Source organism: Trachurus japonicus, chromosome 4, assembly GCF_045865225.1.
Source record: "Trachurus japonicus isolate A0001 chromosome 4, Traja_1.0".
NCBI classification, from domain to species: domain Eukaryota; kingdom Metazoa; phylum Chordata; class Actinopteri; order Carangiformes; family Carangidae; genus Trachurus; species Trachurus japonicus.
Genome location: NC_140910.1, coordinates 26,660,171 through 26,678,545, shown reverse-complemented (window position 1 = coordinate 26,678,545; position 18,375 = coordinate 26,660,171). Strand labels below are relative to the sequence as shown.

The following is an 18,375-nucleotide window of genomic DNA, read 5'->3' as shown; positions in this document are numbered from 1 at the left end:
GCTTAATTACTTTAAATGCTGCTATTTTTTATTTATTTTGTGATAACAGAAATTAATTAAACCAACAAAACTGGGTAAGGTGAGGAAAAAGTAACAGACCAAACGACTTAGTCAAATGCACATTTGCTAATTTGTCTGTTTAAAAAAATACTTGCTACATTACCTGTTCAAGAAAAAGTTTCCAAAACAGTTTCCGTTTCGTCATTTCAAAGTAAAACAAAAACGTTTGTCCTAAGCTACAAAATAAAAGCCAGAATACAAAACAAGACGCGAAACAAACAGCTAACAGAAATCGTCTTATTGTTATGTGCATATTTCTACATGTAAAAAGTGTTTCATATTCTTTAGCTGTGCTGAGACAACAGTGTGAACAACACATCACTCTGCATGTACAAATTACATTGTCTCTTTCTTCATGACTCCCTCTTCTTTTTGTCAACTCCTGCGCCCATGTGGTATTTTAAAGTTACTGCATCCGCCGGATGTAAAGTTGCTTATACCCAACTGCAAAACAATAAAGAGATTATTTAAAGGTGTTTAAAGTAATTTTCCTTCCTTATATCTTAAGGTTATTGATTCTCAGATCAACAAACCTTAAAATATAGACATGAACTCTGACAATTCACTTTTTTTTTGTGATTATTGAATTTCAAGTTATTTTTCTTTACTTAAAGAAAAATAAAAAAAGTAGCACAGCATCGCATTGTCTATAATAATAATGGATATACACGTGGATATACAATTTTCCCTCTTTACTCAGCTTTCATTAATAGGCCTATAACTTATATTTCACTTCTCCTTCTATAAATTGTTGAAAATTGAATTAAACAGTTTTTTATCTTGAGGTTTTAGTCTAAATAAAAGCTCATTCAAAACTGAAAACAGTCAGAAGAAATCATGGTGAGTATATAAATAATATAGTGAAACAAATGCTTTACAAGAAAAAGAAAAAAGAAAGTCATAACAGAGGCAGATCCGCCCTTTAGCTCATGACAGCTCGACAGCCAATCAGAGCGTCCGACGCGAGACGAACAGATACGACAGCCAATGAAAATGAAGAGGAGGCGGGCGCTTCGTTGTTGTGGTGGTTGACTTCCTGTGTTGCGGCGTGAAATCAATAAAACTGCAGCAGAAAATACAGAAGTAGGAAGAAAGGAGACACAAAACACTGAAGGAGGTAATACACCAATAATCGATCGTTGATTTCGTGTCGATACTGTGACGGTTCATCAGTTGTGAGAATGTGTTAAACTGACGGCGAACTATACTAATCTGATTTGAATTGAAACAGTCCGAGCTGCTGCTGCTGCTGCTCACAAGACTGCGGCATGTGATATCGATTAGAGAGAAACTCACCCAGTTTTCAGCTGCTGATGAAGGGCGGAGGATTAACTCAACATTTAAGTCAGTTCTTTGTTTGTTTGAGGTTTAGTTTGCACTTTATATTTGATGTCGACAGTGTGTTTATTGTGCTTTCAGACGAGAATGAGCTATAGCCTACACAAGAAAAGTTGTGAATGATGGTTTAGTTGACAAAAGTGTCAGCGACACATAAAAACAGCCACGAAGATCAAGAAAACAGCAGTAAAGATGCAGCTAATGTAGTTTTATTCAAAGTTTTTAAACAGTTTTCATGTAATACTACTATTTATGGATTATCAAGTTACTACAAATGCTGTTTTGTTTTTTTAAAATATTGCTTAATGCTGTTTTAAATCCTTAAACCAGTCATATGAAATCCATGTAAATGTTCATGAATGACATGATCCTGATTCTGTAAATTCAGGACATGAAATGCTGTGTCACGTGATAAATACAGTTTGCTGGAATTTGATAGTGGATTATGGTAAAAGATAAGTAGGCCTGTTAAGTATTTCAAACCTGCACATGCGCTTCAATGTGAATTTCTTCAGTAGAAAATGTGATAATGTGATACCAGCAGTAAGAATTTATTGTTGATAAATTGCATTGGACTTAATTAAAATGTCTATGAAAGTTGTTTTTGTTTTTCACAGTGATGGATGAAGCCTTCATGGAGCACACATGAAGCAGTTCATGGATTTCTCTGCATCACAGGAAGAGAAAGTTCCCACCCTGGTACTGAATTGAATGAACGCTCCCAGAAACAGACCAAACATGGTGCACGTGTACAACTGCCATCCGTTCGCCTCACAGCAGATAGTGCAGGTCAGTGGAGCCGTGTTCATACTGATTCAAAGCATATTTTTGTTTCTGTTGTTGTTGTTGTTGTTGTATTATGGTTCATCTCACAGTAGTCTCACCTACTGTCCCTCTCGGCTGCTCAGGTGGAGCAGGAGCCTGGACTGGTCTGTTGTGGAGGTGGAGCTCTGTTCGTGGTGGCTACTGGAGGATGCAAGGTGACCATAAACTATTCATAACTTCTTTGTTGATATCTATTTTCTATCTGCATTTGTGCACATGTGCAAATCCACACAAAATCATAAAATCACAGCAGTGTGATTTTCTTTCATTAACAGAGAGATGCTCTTTCAGTGGTGTGGAAGTCATCAGTCAAAGTTCCTCAGACAAGCAAATGCAAATTCAGTATTTAATGATTAGAAAAGAGGAATTAAGCCCTAAAATATCGATGTACATGTTTACACATTTTGGGGATACTCATGAATGGCAGCGTTGATAATCTTGAATCAGCAAATGCAGAGACTGCTTGCCGAAAATCATCAGCGTTTTGCATGAATTTACCCCGAAAACAACTCTGTCTCGTAACGTTCTGTTATTATCTCATAGCGTGGTGAATGTGCAGGTCACAACTTGTCCACCAGAGCGTTTTGGAGTTGTTGGATTGTGTAATTGATGAGTTTGATGAGGGAAACCAAGAAATCCCATGAGCCTCTGTAGCGTAGCTCTGAGCAGCTCGCGGCTCTGCTCCGCCGTTCTAAAAATAGCTTGCACCGACAATTAAAGTCCCACTCCCGCGACCCTTTTCGGCCATTTTAAAACCAGCTCATTAGCCATGCACATTAGCAATGTACCTCTGGGGGGTGGGCGGAGACTGCGCTGCTCTGCACCCGCCCAGCCACCTCCTCGCACCCCACCCCCCCGCTTGCTGACAGCTGGACATTGTACAATTACAGATTCAGCGCGTTTAGTGTAAAACTCCACACTGGGATTCGATCCCAGACTGGAACATAGTCCTTGCTCATGGTGCAAGCTGCTCTACCAGGTGAGCTATACCTATTATACCTAGACAGCTACACCGAGCTGTGAAGGCTTTCACCTCTGAGCCAGATGCAGAGCGGGGCGGGAGCTTGTAGCACTAGTGCCCTCCCCTGGAGCTGTGACACCCTCAACTCCAGTCTTCCTGAAACTGCCAGTTCGCGTCTGCCATTGGTTCACAGCAGTTTGAAGGCAGAAAAACTCTGAAATGCAATTTTGCACTTCCTTCTCTGCTGATAAGTGCTCTAACACAAGAAAAATGCCACAGGAACATGTGAAAAGCTCAGAAAACACGATTTTCACGGGAGTGGGTCTTTAAAGATAACAAACCTACTCCTAAGACTATATATGGCAATAGGCCAATTTGCCAAAATGTTGAACTATCCCTTTAAAAAAGGGACCTGATGTTTTGAAATAAAAAGCTTCTGCTGGACATTGACTGTGTTGTCCTGAACCCAGGTGGAAGCATACAGTCTGGAGAAGGAAGGCTGCCCTCTCATCTGCCGCTTCGCCACCATGGGAACCGTGAGGAGCATCAGGCACAGCAAGATGGGTAAGAATCACACTTCCTGTCTGCTGCGGTCACGAGTCACCTGTCACCTGTAGCTGACAGCAGTTAGGATTTTAGTTTAAGCTGGAGGATATTTTAACTTCCTGACTTTTTTTTTCTTCAGGAGACTACCTGGTGACCATCGAGGAGAAGAACAGCGCCACCTACCTGCGAGCCTACACCAACTGGCGATACCAGGTAAAACCTTCACCAGCTGAGATTTCTCACAAATGTTTAATCTCACAGAGGTACACCCCGCCCACGTTCTTTGTATTTTTATGTCCTTCTCTCCTCTCAGGCTGAGGAGAAAGCCCGTGTAGGGGTGCGTTTGTTGGGCCACCTGCTGGGTGGGGCATCTGTGCGGGGCGGAGTGCAGATGGAGATCATAGAGATCCCTCTGTCGGAGCGTCCCGTCTCTGTGGCGTGTTGTCCAGTAACAGGAGACCTACTGGTCGGCTGCCAGAACACCCTGGTTCTGTTCACTTTAAGGAGACAGAACCAGCAGAACCTGGTAAGAGCTCACCTCCTCTGTGGCTGATATTGATTATTATTAATTATGTGTATTTAAAACACAATATTAGCACGTGAACTGCTGTGGCCACCACTGCAAGTTGAAGTCTCCATGACAGATTCAGTTTTGGAGGAATGTCACTGCTATCATATCTCTAAGGGCTCAAAAACTACTAAAATATCACTTTGTTTTTTTTTGTTTTTTTATCATTTAGCATGCTTTTGTCATTTTATGAGACCTATTCTAACCAATATTAATGGAATAATGGCATAGTTTTTCTTTTTCAGCAGAATCGGGGTCAGCAGAACCTCCAGAGCCCCTGGTCCAACCCTCAGCAGACCCCGAGTCACAGTCAAGGTAACTCCAGAAAACTAGCACACAACTGTGATTCATTCAAGAGTCATTTTATTCTTCCACACCAACAGAGTAAATGAAAACTAAAATTCTTCTATCGTTTCCTGCTCTGACTGATCCGACCTCTCCTCTGTTTTCTGCTCGTAGGTCAGACCTCAAGTTCAAACCAGAGTTTTTCTGCCCTGGATTTTGAACGCTCAGTCATCGTGCACATTCCAAAAATTACACCGAAACAGGTTCTGTCGATGATTTTAATCTTGAATTTCTGTTGTGTTTATGGGTCAATTTATTTATCTGCTCCACGGACATAACAGTGAATTCCACACATGGGAGGTTTAGGTGGAGGAGCACCTAACCATTATCATAATCTATACTAATCTTAATTCACATTTTTACCAGTAAAAACATGGTAAGATGTTGCTCTCGTACCTTCACTGTGTTTACAGGTGACATTTTTTTGTTGTGATTCTCTAAACATGTGAAATATCTCATTGATTAGTGATTTAAACTCTTATTGGTAGGGTGATGTCTGCCTGCAACGAAACATAGACATGCTAAATAATTCATGATCATTTGACAAACAGAAGACTTGCATTTGGTTTTATGCTTCTAGAAAGTTAATTTCAGTGTCTTTGTTACTGTAACACCTCCCCTCCAGGTGGCGCTGTGTGGAGGATACATAGCAGTGCAGGCAGAGCTGGAGGTGCTCGTACTGCAACTGGAGACGCTGTCTGAATCTAAAAGCATGGATGACTCATCAGATACAAGTAAAAGTGGTAATAACACAACTACACATTGTCTTTTCATGCTTGATACCATATGTGCTTGTTTTTTTTGCACATACTGTTAAGAGACTTTGGTTATAGGTTTCTGACATGACTGTTTGGATTAGAGTTTAATACTGGCTGCAGGTTTTCTCTGTTTGCTGCAGAAAATCCAGTTTTAGGGCAAAGGGACAAGGTTTAGATCAGACCTTAACTTCTAAATGATTTTTCCAGTTGTCTGATTGGTTTCAGTGCAAAATGCCCAGATTGTTTGTTCAGTGTGATCACTTCTGTTGCTGCCTTGGTGTATCAGATTGAGGCTCAATTGCATTTAGGGTTAGAGTTTCTTGTAGGTTTCAGAATAGTGGTTTCATGTTTTTCTGCTGTTCGGTCAGCTAAGGATGAGATAATTTATCTGTGTATGTGTATGTGTGTGTGTGTGTGTGTGTGTGTTTGTGCAGAAGACCATATGGAAGACCAGAGTGACTTTCTGCTCATACCGAAGCACCAGGAGTTGCTCGGCGATCGAGCTAAAGACTGCGACATCCCTGTCAGCATTGAAAAGACCGGGCTGGAGGACAAAGGACAATACACCCTGTCATATGTGCTTTTCAGGTGTGTGTGTGTGTGTATGCATGTGTATGCATGTGTGTGTGTGTGTGTTTGACCTTTAGATCTTCTGCAAGTTCATTTATAGGATGAGTATTTTTCACCTATGTCGTTTCCTTCCTGCAGGCGTTTCTCTCCAGAGTTCTTCCAGGGCTGCAGCGTGGAGGAGACACTGCTCCACTCTCTGCAGCTCTACCCGCTCTTCACCAGTGAGTACGACACATGAGACACAAACAGATGGGTCATGATCAGTGATGAAGACAAAACACTGCAGGTCGCTGGGTTAAGTCACAGGAAGGTGCTTAGTTCAAGTTCATTCGTTTTAAAGTCAGGTGAAATTACAGAACATCCGTTTTCCATTTGGGGAATCCATAACAGGCGAAACTATCTAAAGCAGTGGTTCCCAACCTTTTCTGGCTCGTGACCCCATTTTGACATAAAAAAATTTCTGGCGACCCCGTCAATCAAGATGCACCAGCTCAGATATTTCTATATGCTGCATTTTATTTGAACTTGATTTAAATTCGAGAAAGTGAAAGTATAAATACAATTGTTTAGGATTGTGTGCGGTGTTTTTAATCTTAATTTAAAAAAGAATAATAATTAGTTTAAAAAATATTTTTATCAAATCATTTAAAAATGTAAAAATTTAACTGAATACTGCCCCCTGTTGGCAACACACAAGTAGAGAATTTGTGTGGTTCGATAGCGTCACGTTTCTTCTGCGTCTCTCTGCAGGTAACCAGTCGGCGTCCACAGAGGAACCGGCCTGTGTGTTCTGCTTCTTCTCCCTCCCCACCGCCGGATACCTGTACAACCTGAAGGGCGGAGTGGAGCTGCTCTCGGCCTATCAGTACCCAGAGAAGGTCCTGGAGGCGATGCTGACGGACCACCTGCTGCACGTCATAACCAAGTGCGTCTTCAGTCTGATTTCATGTGTAAAATTTTACAATTATCACACTTATATGTGGAAAACAAGTAAGTGTGTGTGTGTGTGTATTTGTGTTTGTACATGGTAGGAACGCCCTGCAGTGTTTCACAGTGCGCTGTTCAGCAGTGGCAGCCAGGATTGAAGACCCCTACATCGATACCACCATGAAGGTACAAGCATCATGAATGACTGGTGACTCCTGACCCTGAAACACTGCTCTGTTACTGTATCTCTGGTAGCTGCTTTGGGTTTTTTTTTTTTTTTTTAAATCATATAGTTCACTGTTTTCAATCAGACCTAATTTCTACAGCACTTTTTACGCAACTAAAAACTGCAACACAAAGTGTTTTACATAATAAAAAAAACAACCCATCCCACCCACTATGGAGTAAAACCATGAATCTAACTATGGATATTAAAAAGAAAATAGGATAAAATAAGTATAAATAGTAGACAACCAATAAATAAGTAAAAATAACAATAAAATGTTTTCTTTAATTATAAATTCCTCTCCAGCATCAACATCAACAACATACATACAAAGATTTTTTCTTAAACAATAATAAACAATATGTAACAATTTAAGTGTATGTCAGAACATTAACATCAATGTCCAAATAGACATCCCCTCATATAGTTAATAATAATGATGAAATATTTTAAATTTACTTGGAGACATAAAAAAAATACAGTAGTAAAATAATATAACAAACATAAAAGTAATGAAATTAATTAAAATGAGATCAAATAGAATACAAGACAAGATCAATACTTTTCATATTACCTGTATAATGTTTTCTTTTTAGTCATTGATAAGACGGACATAAGTAACGAACTATAGTGTGATGTGTGTTCTTACAATAACTATGTTGTGTGTTGTATGTGTGTGTGTGTTAAGGCGTGTCCACCCAGCAGCCTGGAGGTGTGTGCGCTCAGGATGCAGCTGTTTATCGGTCTGCGCTCGGTGTGCGTCTACGGCCGTCATGTTATCCTGCTGTCCACCGCCGACTCAGAGGCACCGGAGGAGACCGAACGCAGCACGCAACGCAGGAGCCTGTAAGTCACACACATGCACACAAACACACACACAAACTATAATATTGTAGTGGTCACAAACATTTCAGCTTCATCAGACTCCTCGCAGGCACCGAGGGATTCATCATGACTTGGTGATACGTATGTCTGTGTGTGTGTGTGTGTGCGCGTGTGTGTGTATAGACATACATGCATTTATAAAACCTGTTTACTGTGTGTGTGTATGTTGTGTATTTTAGCGAGTTGAAAGATCACACCATGCTGACTGGTATTTTCCTGGCGGTGGGAATCGATCCCGCAACCACACCGGCTCTGGAGAGCTTTCTATCACGCCCCTTCCTGTAAGACAAATCCCAACCCACCCAACCCCCCCCTCTACCCCCACAGTGTCTGGTGTCACATTCAGGCCAAGCTGCAACAGCAGGAAACCTTCAAATTCCTCACCTGAGACTTTGATTACTCACCTAATGCTCCGCTACGGTTTCAGCCATGATGTCACAGAACAAGAAGATTTTTCTCTCAGCGCCGTCCAGTGAAGCAGTGAAGCAGTGTTTTGTGTTTTCCACTTAATCCAGTGTGGCTTGCTGTGATCTAATAATGGTAATTAACCTGAACTGGAATATCCGAAAGAAGAATTTCCCCCATGACACAATAGATACAAGATCACCATTTCTCTCACTATTGCCTCACTTATTGCCTTGGTAACAGGAGGTAGAAGCAGTCGGTATGCACATGAGCTTCTTCGTTTTAGCTTTAAAGGGATAATTCTACATCTTGGCAAATTGGCCCATTGCCATAATCCCTATAGTTTTAGGAGTAGGTTCGTTACCTTTAATTGTCAGTGCAAGCTATTTTTAGAACAGCGGAGCAGAGCCGTGAGCTGCTCAGAGCTACACTATGGAGGTTCATGGGATTTCTTGGTTTCCCTCATCAAACTCATCAAGTACACAATCCAACAACTCCAAAACGCTCTGGTGGACAAGTTGTTTTCGAGGTAAATTCATGCAAAACCACAGATGTGCGTTCCCGTTGAGGATAGTTTTTCGCCAAGCAGTCTCTGCATAGCGTGGCAAATGTGCGTTTTGGAGTGTGTATTTGATGAGGAAAACCAAGAAATCCCATGAGCCTCCGTAGCGTAGCTCTGAGCAGCTCGCCGCTCTGCTCGGCCGTTCTAAAAATAGCTTGTACCTACAATTAAAGGTAACGTACTGCTATGACTATAGGGCAATGGGCCAATTTGCCAAAATGTTGAACTATCCCTTTTAAAACAAAAATATTCATTAAATGAAATAAAAAAAAAGAAATTCAAGTTTTTTTATTTATTTCAGGAAATGTATTGTTTATTCGCATTGATTTTTTTCGCAGTGTAGAGTAACTGCAGCATATAAGGAATAAAAGGCCATTAAAGGTGTAAAGCCTTTTAAGAAAAATCTGAAGTTATTGACATTTAACAGCTGATAGTTTAATTTTGTCCATTCAATTTAAAAATCATACTGAAGCCCTGAAACAGCCAGTGGTTGTTGTTGTTTCTCTGTTTGAGTTTATTGTTGATTCAGATTTCATTGTGATTTCTGCAGCTTGGTCTAAAGGTGACATCACTTCCTGTTTTAGTTCCTAAACCTAGACAACCATAACCAACTTAACTATCCCCAGAGTGTGTGTGACGTTTTTGCTCACAAACTAATCACGTGTGGACTAAAATAAATAAAAAAGTTTTGTTTTGAATTGTACTATTATGATTTTACAATTTTTTCTAATGAAAATGAAAATGATAACACACGATTTCATAACTGCATCTTTAGATTCAAACCATAGCAGCTGCTCTAACAATGGATGCCTTAATTAGTAAAGAGATTTATTATTATCCATCAATCCCTCAGTTATTGACAGTTACGGACTCACACAGGTACAACAGGTGAGTGAGTGTGTGTGTATATGTGTGTGTTTGTATAATGCAACATATTTGAGTGGATTTAGAAAAAGCATACCACAGGTTTGAGGCCACATGCTGCACGTAAGTAGACACAAACACAAACGCACATATTCACTGCACATCCTGTTCACCACCTAAAGATTTTTACATGTTTCATGTTAACTTGTTAACTAACTTCTCACTAACTGTTTGTTTAGTCATCGAAACTGTTGTACTACACATACAGTAGTTGATGTAGCTGTTCTTTCGTATGTGCATTAGGACATTTAAGACTCAATATTTATCACCTCCATTCATGGAAAACCTCTTCTGGATAAAGTGTTTACATTTTTCTATAACAAGAACAAAAATGGAAAAGGAATTTGACATTTCTGGGAGTTCATAACGAGACTGTTACTTTCTTATAGTTTGAAGTAACTTTAAAGGGATAGTTCAACATTTTGGCAAATTGGCCCATTGCCATAATCGCTATAGTCATAGCCTTTAATTGTCGGTGCAAGCTATTTTTAGAATGGTGGAGCAGAGCCGCGAGTTGCTCAGAGCTACGCTTCAGAGGCTAATAGGATTTCTTGGTTTCCCTCATCAAACTCATCAAATACACAATCCAACAACTCCAAAACGCTCTGGTGGACAAGTTGTGACCTGCACATTCACCACGCTAGTTGGAGTTGTTGGATTTTGTATTTGATGAGTTTGATGAGGGAAACCAAGAAATCCCATTTGCCTCCGTAGCGTAGCTTTGAGCAGTTCGCAGCTTGCACCGACAATTAAAGCTAACACACCTACTGCTATGACTAGAGGGATTAAGGCAATGGGCCAATTTGCCAAAATGTTGAACTATCCCTTTAAGACTGGAGGAGACATTTAGATTTTACTCCAGTTTCTAGACTCAAGAATTGGATCTAAAGTTAAGACACCTAACGTATAGTAACACACATACAGAGGATTAGTCTCATTTCTCAGTTTGAACGTCCTTCTCTTTACCTCCCTGTGTTCGCTGACACCTCAGGAGCAGGAAGTGGACGATCTCCTCTCCCAAAGAAACCAGCACAGCAGGACACGGCTGGAACCTGTATGTGGTCGACACCGTCACGCCACTCACCCTCTACCAGGAGATGGTAACGCACACACACAAACCCACACACACCCCGCACACGAGATAACGTCAGTATTTTGGATTTGGGTAGATTTCCGCACTCTGACAGTGTTTGTGTTTGAACGTGCGACAGGTTGAATACAGTCGTCACTACGCAGAGACCAACCCACAGGCCCAGAGCCTGCGACACCTCCTCAGTGAAGCTCACCTCCTCCTCCGCGCCGCCTTAATCCAAACACCGGAGCAGCAACAGACGTGTGGCGGCGACTCCACAGTGTCTTTGCAGGGAGGCGCAGACCGACAGGCTGCCGAGGGACAGGCAGCTGCACCGATGGACAGACAGGAGCTGGAGGAGGCGCTCAGGCAGAACTGTGCACAGCTGGGGGACTGTTTCAGCAGGTACATTGACTTAGAAAAGATCAAAGTCTTGATGAAACTAAACAGTCGTATATGCGCAGGAAAATTAGGAACCAACTTTTAAGTCATTTGACCTTTGACATTGGACATTTTTTTACTGTTGAAAACAAACGCCTGTCTCACAACACACCTACACACACCTCTAAACACACACAAATCATCTCTTAATCTATTCACTTTAATATAAATCCAACTCCCATAAAAGCTCTAAAGTCAATATACCTTGAATTACATGGTTTTCCATTCTTTTTTTTGTGATAAACTTTTTTATTTATTTATTTCATTTGATTTGGTTTAAAAACAGTCCATACAAATTATTATTGAACATACAAACAACAAAACCCCAAACAACTAACAATCATACAAAACAAGACAATGACACATAACAAAAGGACAAAAGAAAAAAGAGAAAGGAAAAAAAAAATTAAATTAAATTATCATTATAAAAAAATCATCATTATAAGAACATAACAAGAGCATATTGGCAGCAATTAGACCGTCATTCTTTGTGGATTGGCCACTTTTTTGTCGATTCATGTCAACTTCTCATTACTTTACATTAATCTGGATATATGTTTAAAGATTTGCATTCACTTCTCATTGATTGCTATATGTTTGGTATCAGCTTTTAGCTCTAGCTCTGCTCTCTCCCCTCCTGTAAGGTCTGGTCAGAAGGACTGCCACCTGGCTCTGCCGTACTACAGGATGTCGGGCCTGTCGGTCACAGAGGTCATGGTCAGGAACCGCCCGCTTCCCGGCAGCCCTCCCTCCTACGGCCCCGGCTTCCTGTTCTACCTGAAACATAATCTGTTGGAGGACACGGAGCAGAGCCTCAGTCAGGTACATGATGGATAAATAAAAACGTTATGCTTTGCTAAAGTTGCTCTGAGGCTCAGTCACTGATGTGAAGTAATTGATCAGTTGTTAAAGATTGCAAATCAATGTAAACTGCGTGTAAATATAGAATATACAGTTTAATGTAAGTACACCAGTTGTTTTCTTTGTTTCCCAGCTGTTAATTTAAATAGTGTAAAAGAAAAAAAAACAATAAAACAAAAACACAACTTCATTTCCTCTCCACAGGAAGCAGCCGATGAGGTCATAGACATTTTCAGCCAATCGGATCCCTCGGAGCTCATCAGCGTGTGTGCCAGCCCGCCCATGTTAAACATCAGCCCTGCACGGACGCTGCAAATCCTCCAGCATCTGGAGGACACATCTGGCGTGTCGGTGCCACTGACCATCACCATGGCAAACATGATGCTGCGTTTGAACGACCTGCCGCAGTTCACACAGCTGCTGTACCGACACGCTGAGGTCAGTGGGACAGAGGACGAGTGAGGAGTGTGTTTGTTAAATTCATGTGACACAGTGAAGAAGAAACTAAACCGTCCCAAAATATTTAGAGTAAATATTTACAGCCGGGGATATTCGAGCACATTAACTCAGTATGTGCTGTAAATTATTCTACCTGTCAAAATTTTGAGTTCAGCCTCAGAAAACTACTTTATTTTATTCCTTAGAGACGTTTAATGAGCTCATATGAATAAAATATATGCAAATCAGTCAATCAAAAAGTTTCACATCACCACAAATGTTACAGATGAGCAGGCTGGTGAAGCACTTTTGATGTCTTGCAATTTGCTCAATACTGAAAGTGACTGGATATAACACGGCCCCATGTCTTATAGTCTTTAGAGCTGTTTTGGCTCTTCCTTGACATCTCTAGTTCATAGTTTGGCATAATTTTGAGGACCCATGTACCTGAACCGAAAGGGTGGGTCTTTACCACTCTATTAGCTCTAGTACATGCATACCTTATGCACCCAGAGGAATTGGCGCCAACTAGTGGTGCAAACAAATATTATCTGCAGGGCCTTTCCGCAACTGCAAAGGTGATCTAGTGGCACACAAATTATGAAAATGTGCAACATCAGAGAATGGCCACTGTTGGGGTATAGCATTTTTATGGTCAAAATAGTGAATGCATAATAAATATTGTTAAGCTACTCCTCAAAGTAGCTCTGCAAAGGTTATCATACCAATGAATAATGTGGACCTTAAATAGCAACAAGAATTTGCCCACCCTTTCGATTGCGATTGGTGGCCTGGCTCATATGCTATTATCAGTCACTACCAGTGCTGTAGTTGACTCCTGGAGGATGTGATGAATAATTTTGTCAAGTTTTATCCACTTGACTTCATCCAAAGTGACGTATAAATGACAAATCTTTCTGACGTTTTTGTTCTTTTTCGAGGAGTTTTATTCCTTTTATTTGTGCTTTTTGGTTCAAACATAAAACACCAGAGCATTAAAGAGACTGTTGAAATGTGTGTGTGTGTGTGTGTGTGTTCAGATGCTGCTGGTGTACGGGTTCATCCAGGAGCCGAGGCTGCTGCTTCACGCTGGACGGGGAGGAAAACACAAACACGTCCGTCCCACAGCGTTGAGTCACCAGCTCACTAAGTCTCACCCAGGTCTGCTGGTGGCCGGCATGGTGGCGCTTCACGAGAACAACAAAGTCCAGCTGGACCAGGCTGATCACATATTCAAGGTGACTTATCACATCTCACATCGACCTGCAGCAGAATTATCACTTGCAAGATCTTTATTTCGTTCATTTTAGTCAATTATACATAAATAAAGACTAGTGTGTATGTGTGTGTGTGTGTGTGTGTGTGTGTAGGAGCTGGGCTGTGAGAACTGCCTACAGGTGGATTTCTGGGAGGCGACGCTCATGGCCTCCTCGCAGGAAGCCGTCATCCAGGAGCTCCTGTTCAGACTGGCCTGTGTTTACATCGACCGACTGACGACTGATGCGACGTCCAGCCTCACACACACGTCGCAGAGACGCAGGTCGCTGAAGAGCGCCGACGATCTGGTACAGCCATCTTTGTTGTCTTTGTTTGCCACACCTGTGGTAACTCATCTTCCCACATGGATAAAATGCTGTATTTATGATCATGATTATTCTTTTTTACATGTCTTAAAATTGAGATATCACTTCATGTTTTGTTTCAGATCAACTCGTGCTCTCACTTCGGCGCCCTGTACCCGTGGCTCACCGTTCTCAGTCCACCTCACACCACCAGCTTCCAGCACCAGGAGTCGTTACACAAGCTGCAGGTAACAAGAGCAAAGTTGATGCATGCAAAACATTCACCTTCAAGACTCGCTGTCAATCCAAAACATGAGCAACACAATGAAATTCTGAGGTCCTGAAAGCAACAAATGACCTATTTGTATATATTTTTCTATCCTTGAAATGTTTTTTATTGTGTCATCATGTGTTCTGATGCTGTGAGACATGCCTATGGTGGTGAAACCAAGGGGAATTTCCACTCTGTGGATAATAAAGTTTTCGTATCGTATCGTAAGTAGAACAGCAGCAGACCTAAGAAAGAAGTATAAATATGGGTATGAATCCAAGGACATGATGAACTAATAACAATGATTAAAGAACACAACACTGCACCTTTCCCAATGCAGGAGGAAAATATCCAAAAATCATGATAAGAGGAAAACATTTACAAGTTAACAAAATTAAAAAATCTTTGCAGCTTTGGTCAAAATAAAGTTGTTTCTTTTGTTGTCATTTAGGAATTTAACTTTTTTAATTATGATATATGTTGTGGTGCAGTGAGTTTGATCTTTATCACCCTGTGTGTGTGTGTCTGCTCAGTCTCTCCTGTGTGGCCCCTCCCTGTCTGTGGATTCGGTCCTGCCTCTGCTGGAGCGTCTGTCAGAGGAAACCTTATGGGGCTTCAGCCTGCACCTCCTCTGCGCCACCAGACGGGGGCAGTACGGCGGCAGCATCGAGAGGCTGCTGGACCGCTGTCCTCAGGCCATCATAGCCTACGCCAATCACCAGCTACAAGACAAAAACATGGTGTGTGTGTACAGAAGCAGAGGCCTAATCTGTTTTTTTCTGAACTTCCTGTCTGTGACTTCACTGTCTGATCTTTACAGGCGTTGTGGTGGAAGAAGCTGCTCCCAGAGCTCTGCAACCGCACAAGAGCCGCAGCAGACAACAGCATCCTACTGGCTGCTCTCAAAGGTAGAAACTCTCCCCAGAAAGCACCTGGCTCGGTTTTAATGTCTAAGGCCACATGTCCTGTTCTTATACTTGATGGTGGATCTAATTGAATGAAATTTAATGAAAATACATCCTCTATAAATAAATAGATCCTTTACATCCGACTCAAAATAATGACAACATACAGAAAATAAGCACAAATATACCATTAGAAACTTAAATAACCCATACATAATATCACTTAAGTAATATAACAGAATACTCTGAAAATAATCTCCCACATTACCTCAAAGAAAAACAACAACAAAACAAACAAATAAAAAACCAAGGCAATTTCATAACCTCGCTTTATAATTATATAAAAAGCCCTTATTTGACCAGAAATAATCAAGTCTATTTTTAATGGTCACCAAGTCTCATATGTTTTTAAATCTGTATATTCAATGTGGACTTTTTTTTACTTTTTTTTTTTATTTGCCATATTGTATAAAGGTTAAATGAAAGAGTCAAAGTTCAAACAGCAACCAGACTGGATGAGTCAGTCAAAGAGATCAGCTGTGTTTTGATGTTTTGGTGCCTGGAGCTGCTGGTGTCCTTTTACAGGTCAACAATCAAAGGCGTCATAGTCCTACTGCATCACTGTACGGTTGGCTGGCTGCTCTGCTTGCGACAGGAAAGCACTTCAACCAGTCATCAAGAGAGCAGAGAAAGTCATCGGTTGCCCCCTCCAAACAAACAGTCACATCCTTTCCAGACCCCAAAACATCATTAAGGACACAAACACACATGCTGCTCAGCACTTGTTTGAGCTGTTTCCCTCTGGCAGGCGCTGCTGCATCAAATCCAGAACCACCAGATTCACAAATAGTTTCTTTCCCAGTGCCATAATCTCACTAAACAAAGAGTAAATAACTCAGTCCCCTGTTGCCTCTTCCACACAAACACCGACCGCACTTCATTTGACACCATCTTCTTATTGTTCTCTGTTGTATTTCATGTTGTATTTATTAAATGTATTGTATGCTTTTTAGTGTGCAATGACAATAAAGCCTTTTGATAATTCAGTAATTCAATAACCTGTCTTGTTTCCTTGCTAACAGAGACGCTGGTGGTGGTCGCCATGGAGACGAGCCCCATGGAATTCCTGGAGCTTATTCCCGACGACGGCACGGCGGCCTACTTCCTGCCTCACCTGTTGACGTGTAGCCAGAGACACCCGCTGATTTGAGACACACACACACACACACACACACACACACACACAGGCAAATGTGTCGGCACTTCCTGGTTGACACATTTATTGACTGTTTCCCCCTTGAACTGCTTTGTCAGAGCGGCTGTTGAGTTCCAGTGTTTGCCCCAAATAACTCGTGACTGTCGCTGGCTGAGGATCAGTCGACCTAGAAACACTCAAAACAAAACCAAGCAGCCCTGTGGTTCTTTGACCTTAGACAATCATGCTTGTTGGCTAGAGCAGGCTACACACTGGACAGGTCCTATTTATTATAATATATTATTTAAATTCATTATCATATTTGTACTTCATTTCCACAATATTTTTATCCAATCAACGTATTAAGACCATGTAGGTTAAAAAACAACAAGCTCGATGAGCGAGTGGTTTGTGTTTGAATTTGAAACCCAGGACATTCAAATTTAAAGTCACAAAGTTGCAAGAAAAACAACTCAAAATGTTTGTTTCATTACGTGGCCCGCAGTGAAACATCTTATAACATCTTATCACTTTTCATCTGGATTTGGCAAGAAGGAAATATTCTTTATTTTAGCTCATAATCAACCTACGTATCGTTTTGATGAAACGATACGCAGGTAGAAATGTGTTTCCTTCCTTCCTTCATTGAATAGACAAGAACAAAAACCACCACAAATTTTAGAATTTCTTCTACATTTGCGACTATAACTTGAAAATTTGGGAATTTTATGCTCAGAAGTTTAGGATTTCTGTCTGTTTCTGACTGCCACACTTTATTTTATATTTATCCTGTGGTCCCAAGACCAAGAAGTGAGTTTTGAGGAGTCTTTACCCCACTTAAAAAAATAAGATTTGTGTTTGCAGAGGTCTGCAGTAAAAAAAAATGAAAAGCCTTTAGAGCTTCATGTTTTGTTGTGTTATTAATATCATTTAATCATTTACATGATTGCAAGGTAACATGGTCTCCACTGTTTCATAATTTCACAGCTGTTGAACCTACGACAGCGTATAAGATTAAGAGATTATTTTAGATTAAAAGACAACAAACAATCTAAAATGGAGGAGCGAGTGGTCAATATTTTGAGTATGAAACCCAGGATGTTAAAGTTAAAAATCACAAAGTTGTAAGAAAAACAACTTGAAAATGTTTCTCTGACGGAAGGAAACCCATCTACACTTTGCAAGGTTGGGCAGGCGTTGGTTGTTTTACATTACATGGCCCACAGTGGAACATCTTATCAAACTGGACTTTTAATCTGGATTTGGAAAGAAGGAAATACTTGTTTATTTTGGCTGATTATCAACCTGCGTATTGTTTTGGTGCCTGAAGTTTCCTTCCTTGATTTGAAAAAAAAAAACCAAAACCCCCCACAAATTTGAGACTTTCTTCCTTGTAAAAGTTTTCGCTTTCTCTCCTCCAGCTCATTCAAAACAGTTCACACAGACATGATTTTGGCAGTAAAACCCACAGAGTTACTGTCACACTGATTTACACTTATTTTTATTTTATAGATACTCTTTGGTCCCAAGACCATGAAGTGAGCTTTGAGCTGCCTTTTTTCCACTTTTTTTTATATAATTATTTGCAGAGGTCTGCAGTGAAAAATAAAAAGCCTTTAGACCTTCAGGTTTTGTATTGTTATTTATGTCATTTATTATTTACATGATTGCAAGGTAACAAGGTTGAACCATCCTCTACTTTTTTGTAATTTCACAACTGTTGAACAGGA

General features: G+C 40.7%; 1 protein-coding gene across 4 annotated transcripts; it reads left to right on the top strand.

The window, feature by feature from the left end:
* The first annotated feature begins 1,068 nt into the window (after positions 1–1,068).
* On the top strand, positions 1,069–17,253 carry hps3 (HPS3 biogenesis of lysosomal organelles complex 2 subunit 1). Of its 4 annotated transcripts, none has more exons than XM_085775014.1 (25): positions 1,069–1,177; positions 2,016–2,187; positions 2,307–2,378; positions 3,655–3,748; positions 3,870–3,943; positions 4,044–4,256; positions 4,547–4,613; positions 4,758–4,846; positions 5,269–5,386; positions 5,836–5,989; positions 6,110–6,192; positions 6,722–6,896; positions 7,003–7,084; positions 7,813–7,970; positions 8,189–8,290; positions 10,892–11,000; positions 11,112–11,377; positions 12,058–12,235; positions 12,479–12,712; positions 13,753–13,950; positions 14,083–14,277; positions 14,418–14,522; positions 15,079–15,285; positions 15,366–15,453; positions 16,533–17,253. In XM_085775014.1, exons 2-25 carry the CDS (start codon positions 2,110–2,112, stop codon positions 16,658–16,660), a joined length of 3,267 nt encoding a protein of 1,088 aa, XP_085631140.1. In that variant the 5' UTR covers positions 1,069–1,177; positions 2,016–2,109; the 3' UTR covers positions 16,661–17,253. The 4 variants fall into 4 exon arrangements, with proteins under 4 accessions (XP_085631140.1, XP_085631141.1, XP_085631139.1 ...); XM_085775015.1 differs by having other exon boundaries at positions 4,544–4,613; positions 5,269–5,377; XM_085775013.1 differs by having other exon boundaries at positions 4,544–4,613.
* Positions 17,254–18,375: the final 1,122 nt, after the last annotated feature.

Bases quoted from the DNA above. Each gene is read 5' to 3' on its own strand.
- hps3 (XM_085775013.1), top strand. From the start codon at position 2,110: ATGAACGCTCCCAGAAACAGACCAAACATGGTGCACGTGTACAACTGC. The intron at 8,291-10,891 runs GTAAGACAAATC...CTGACACCTCAG, and splicing joins TTTCTATCACGCCCCTTCCT to GAGCAGGAAGTGGACGATCT. The intron at 15,454-16,532 runs GTAGAAACTCTC...CCTTGCTAACAG, and splicing joins CCTACTGGCTGCTCTCAAAG to AGACGCTGGTGGTGGTCGCC.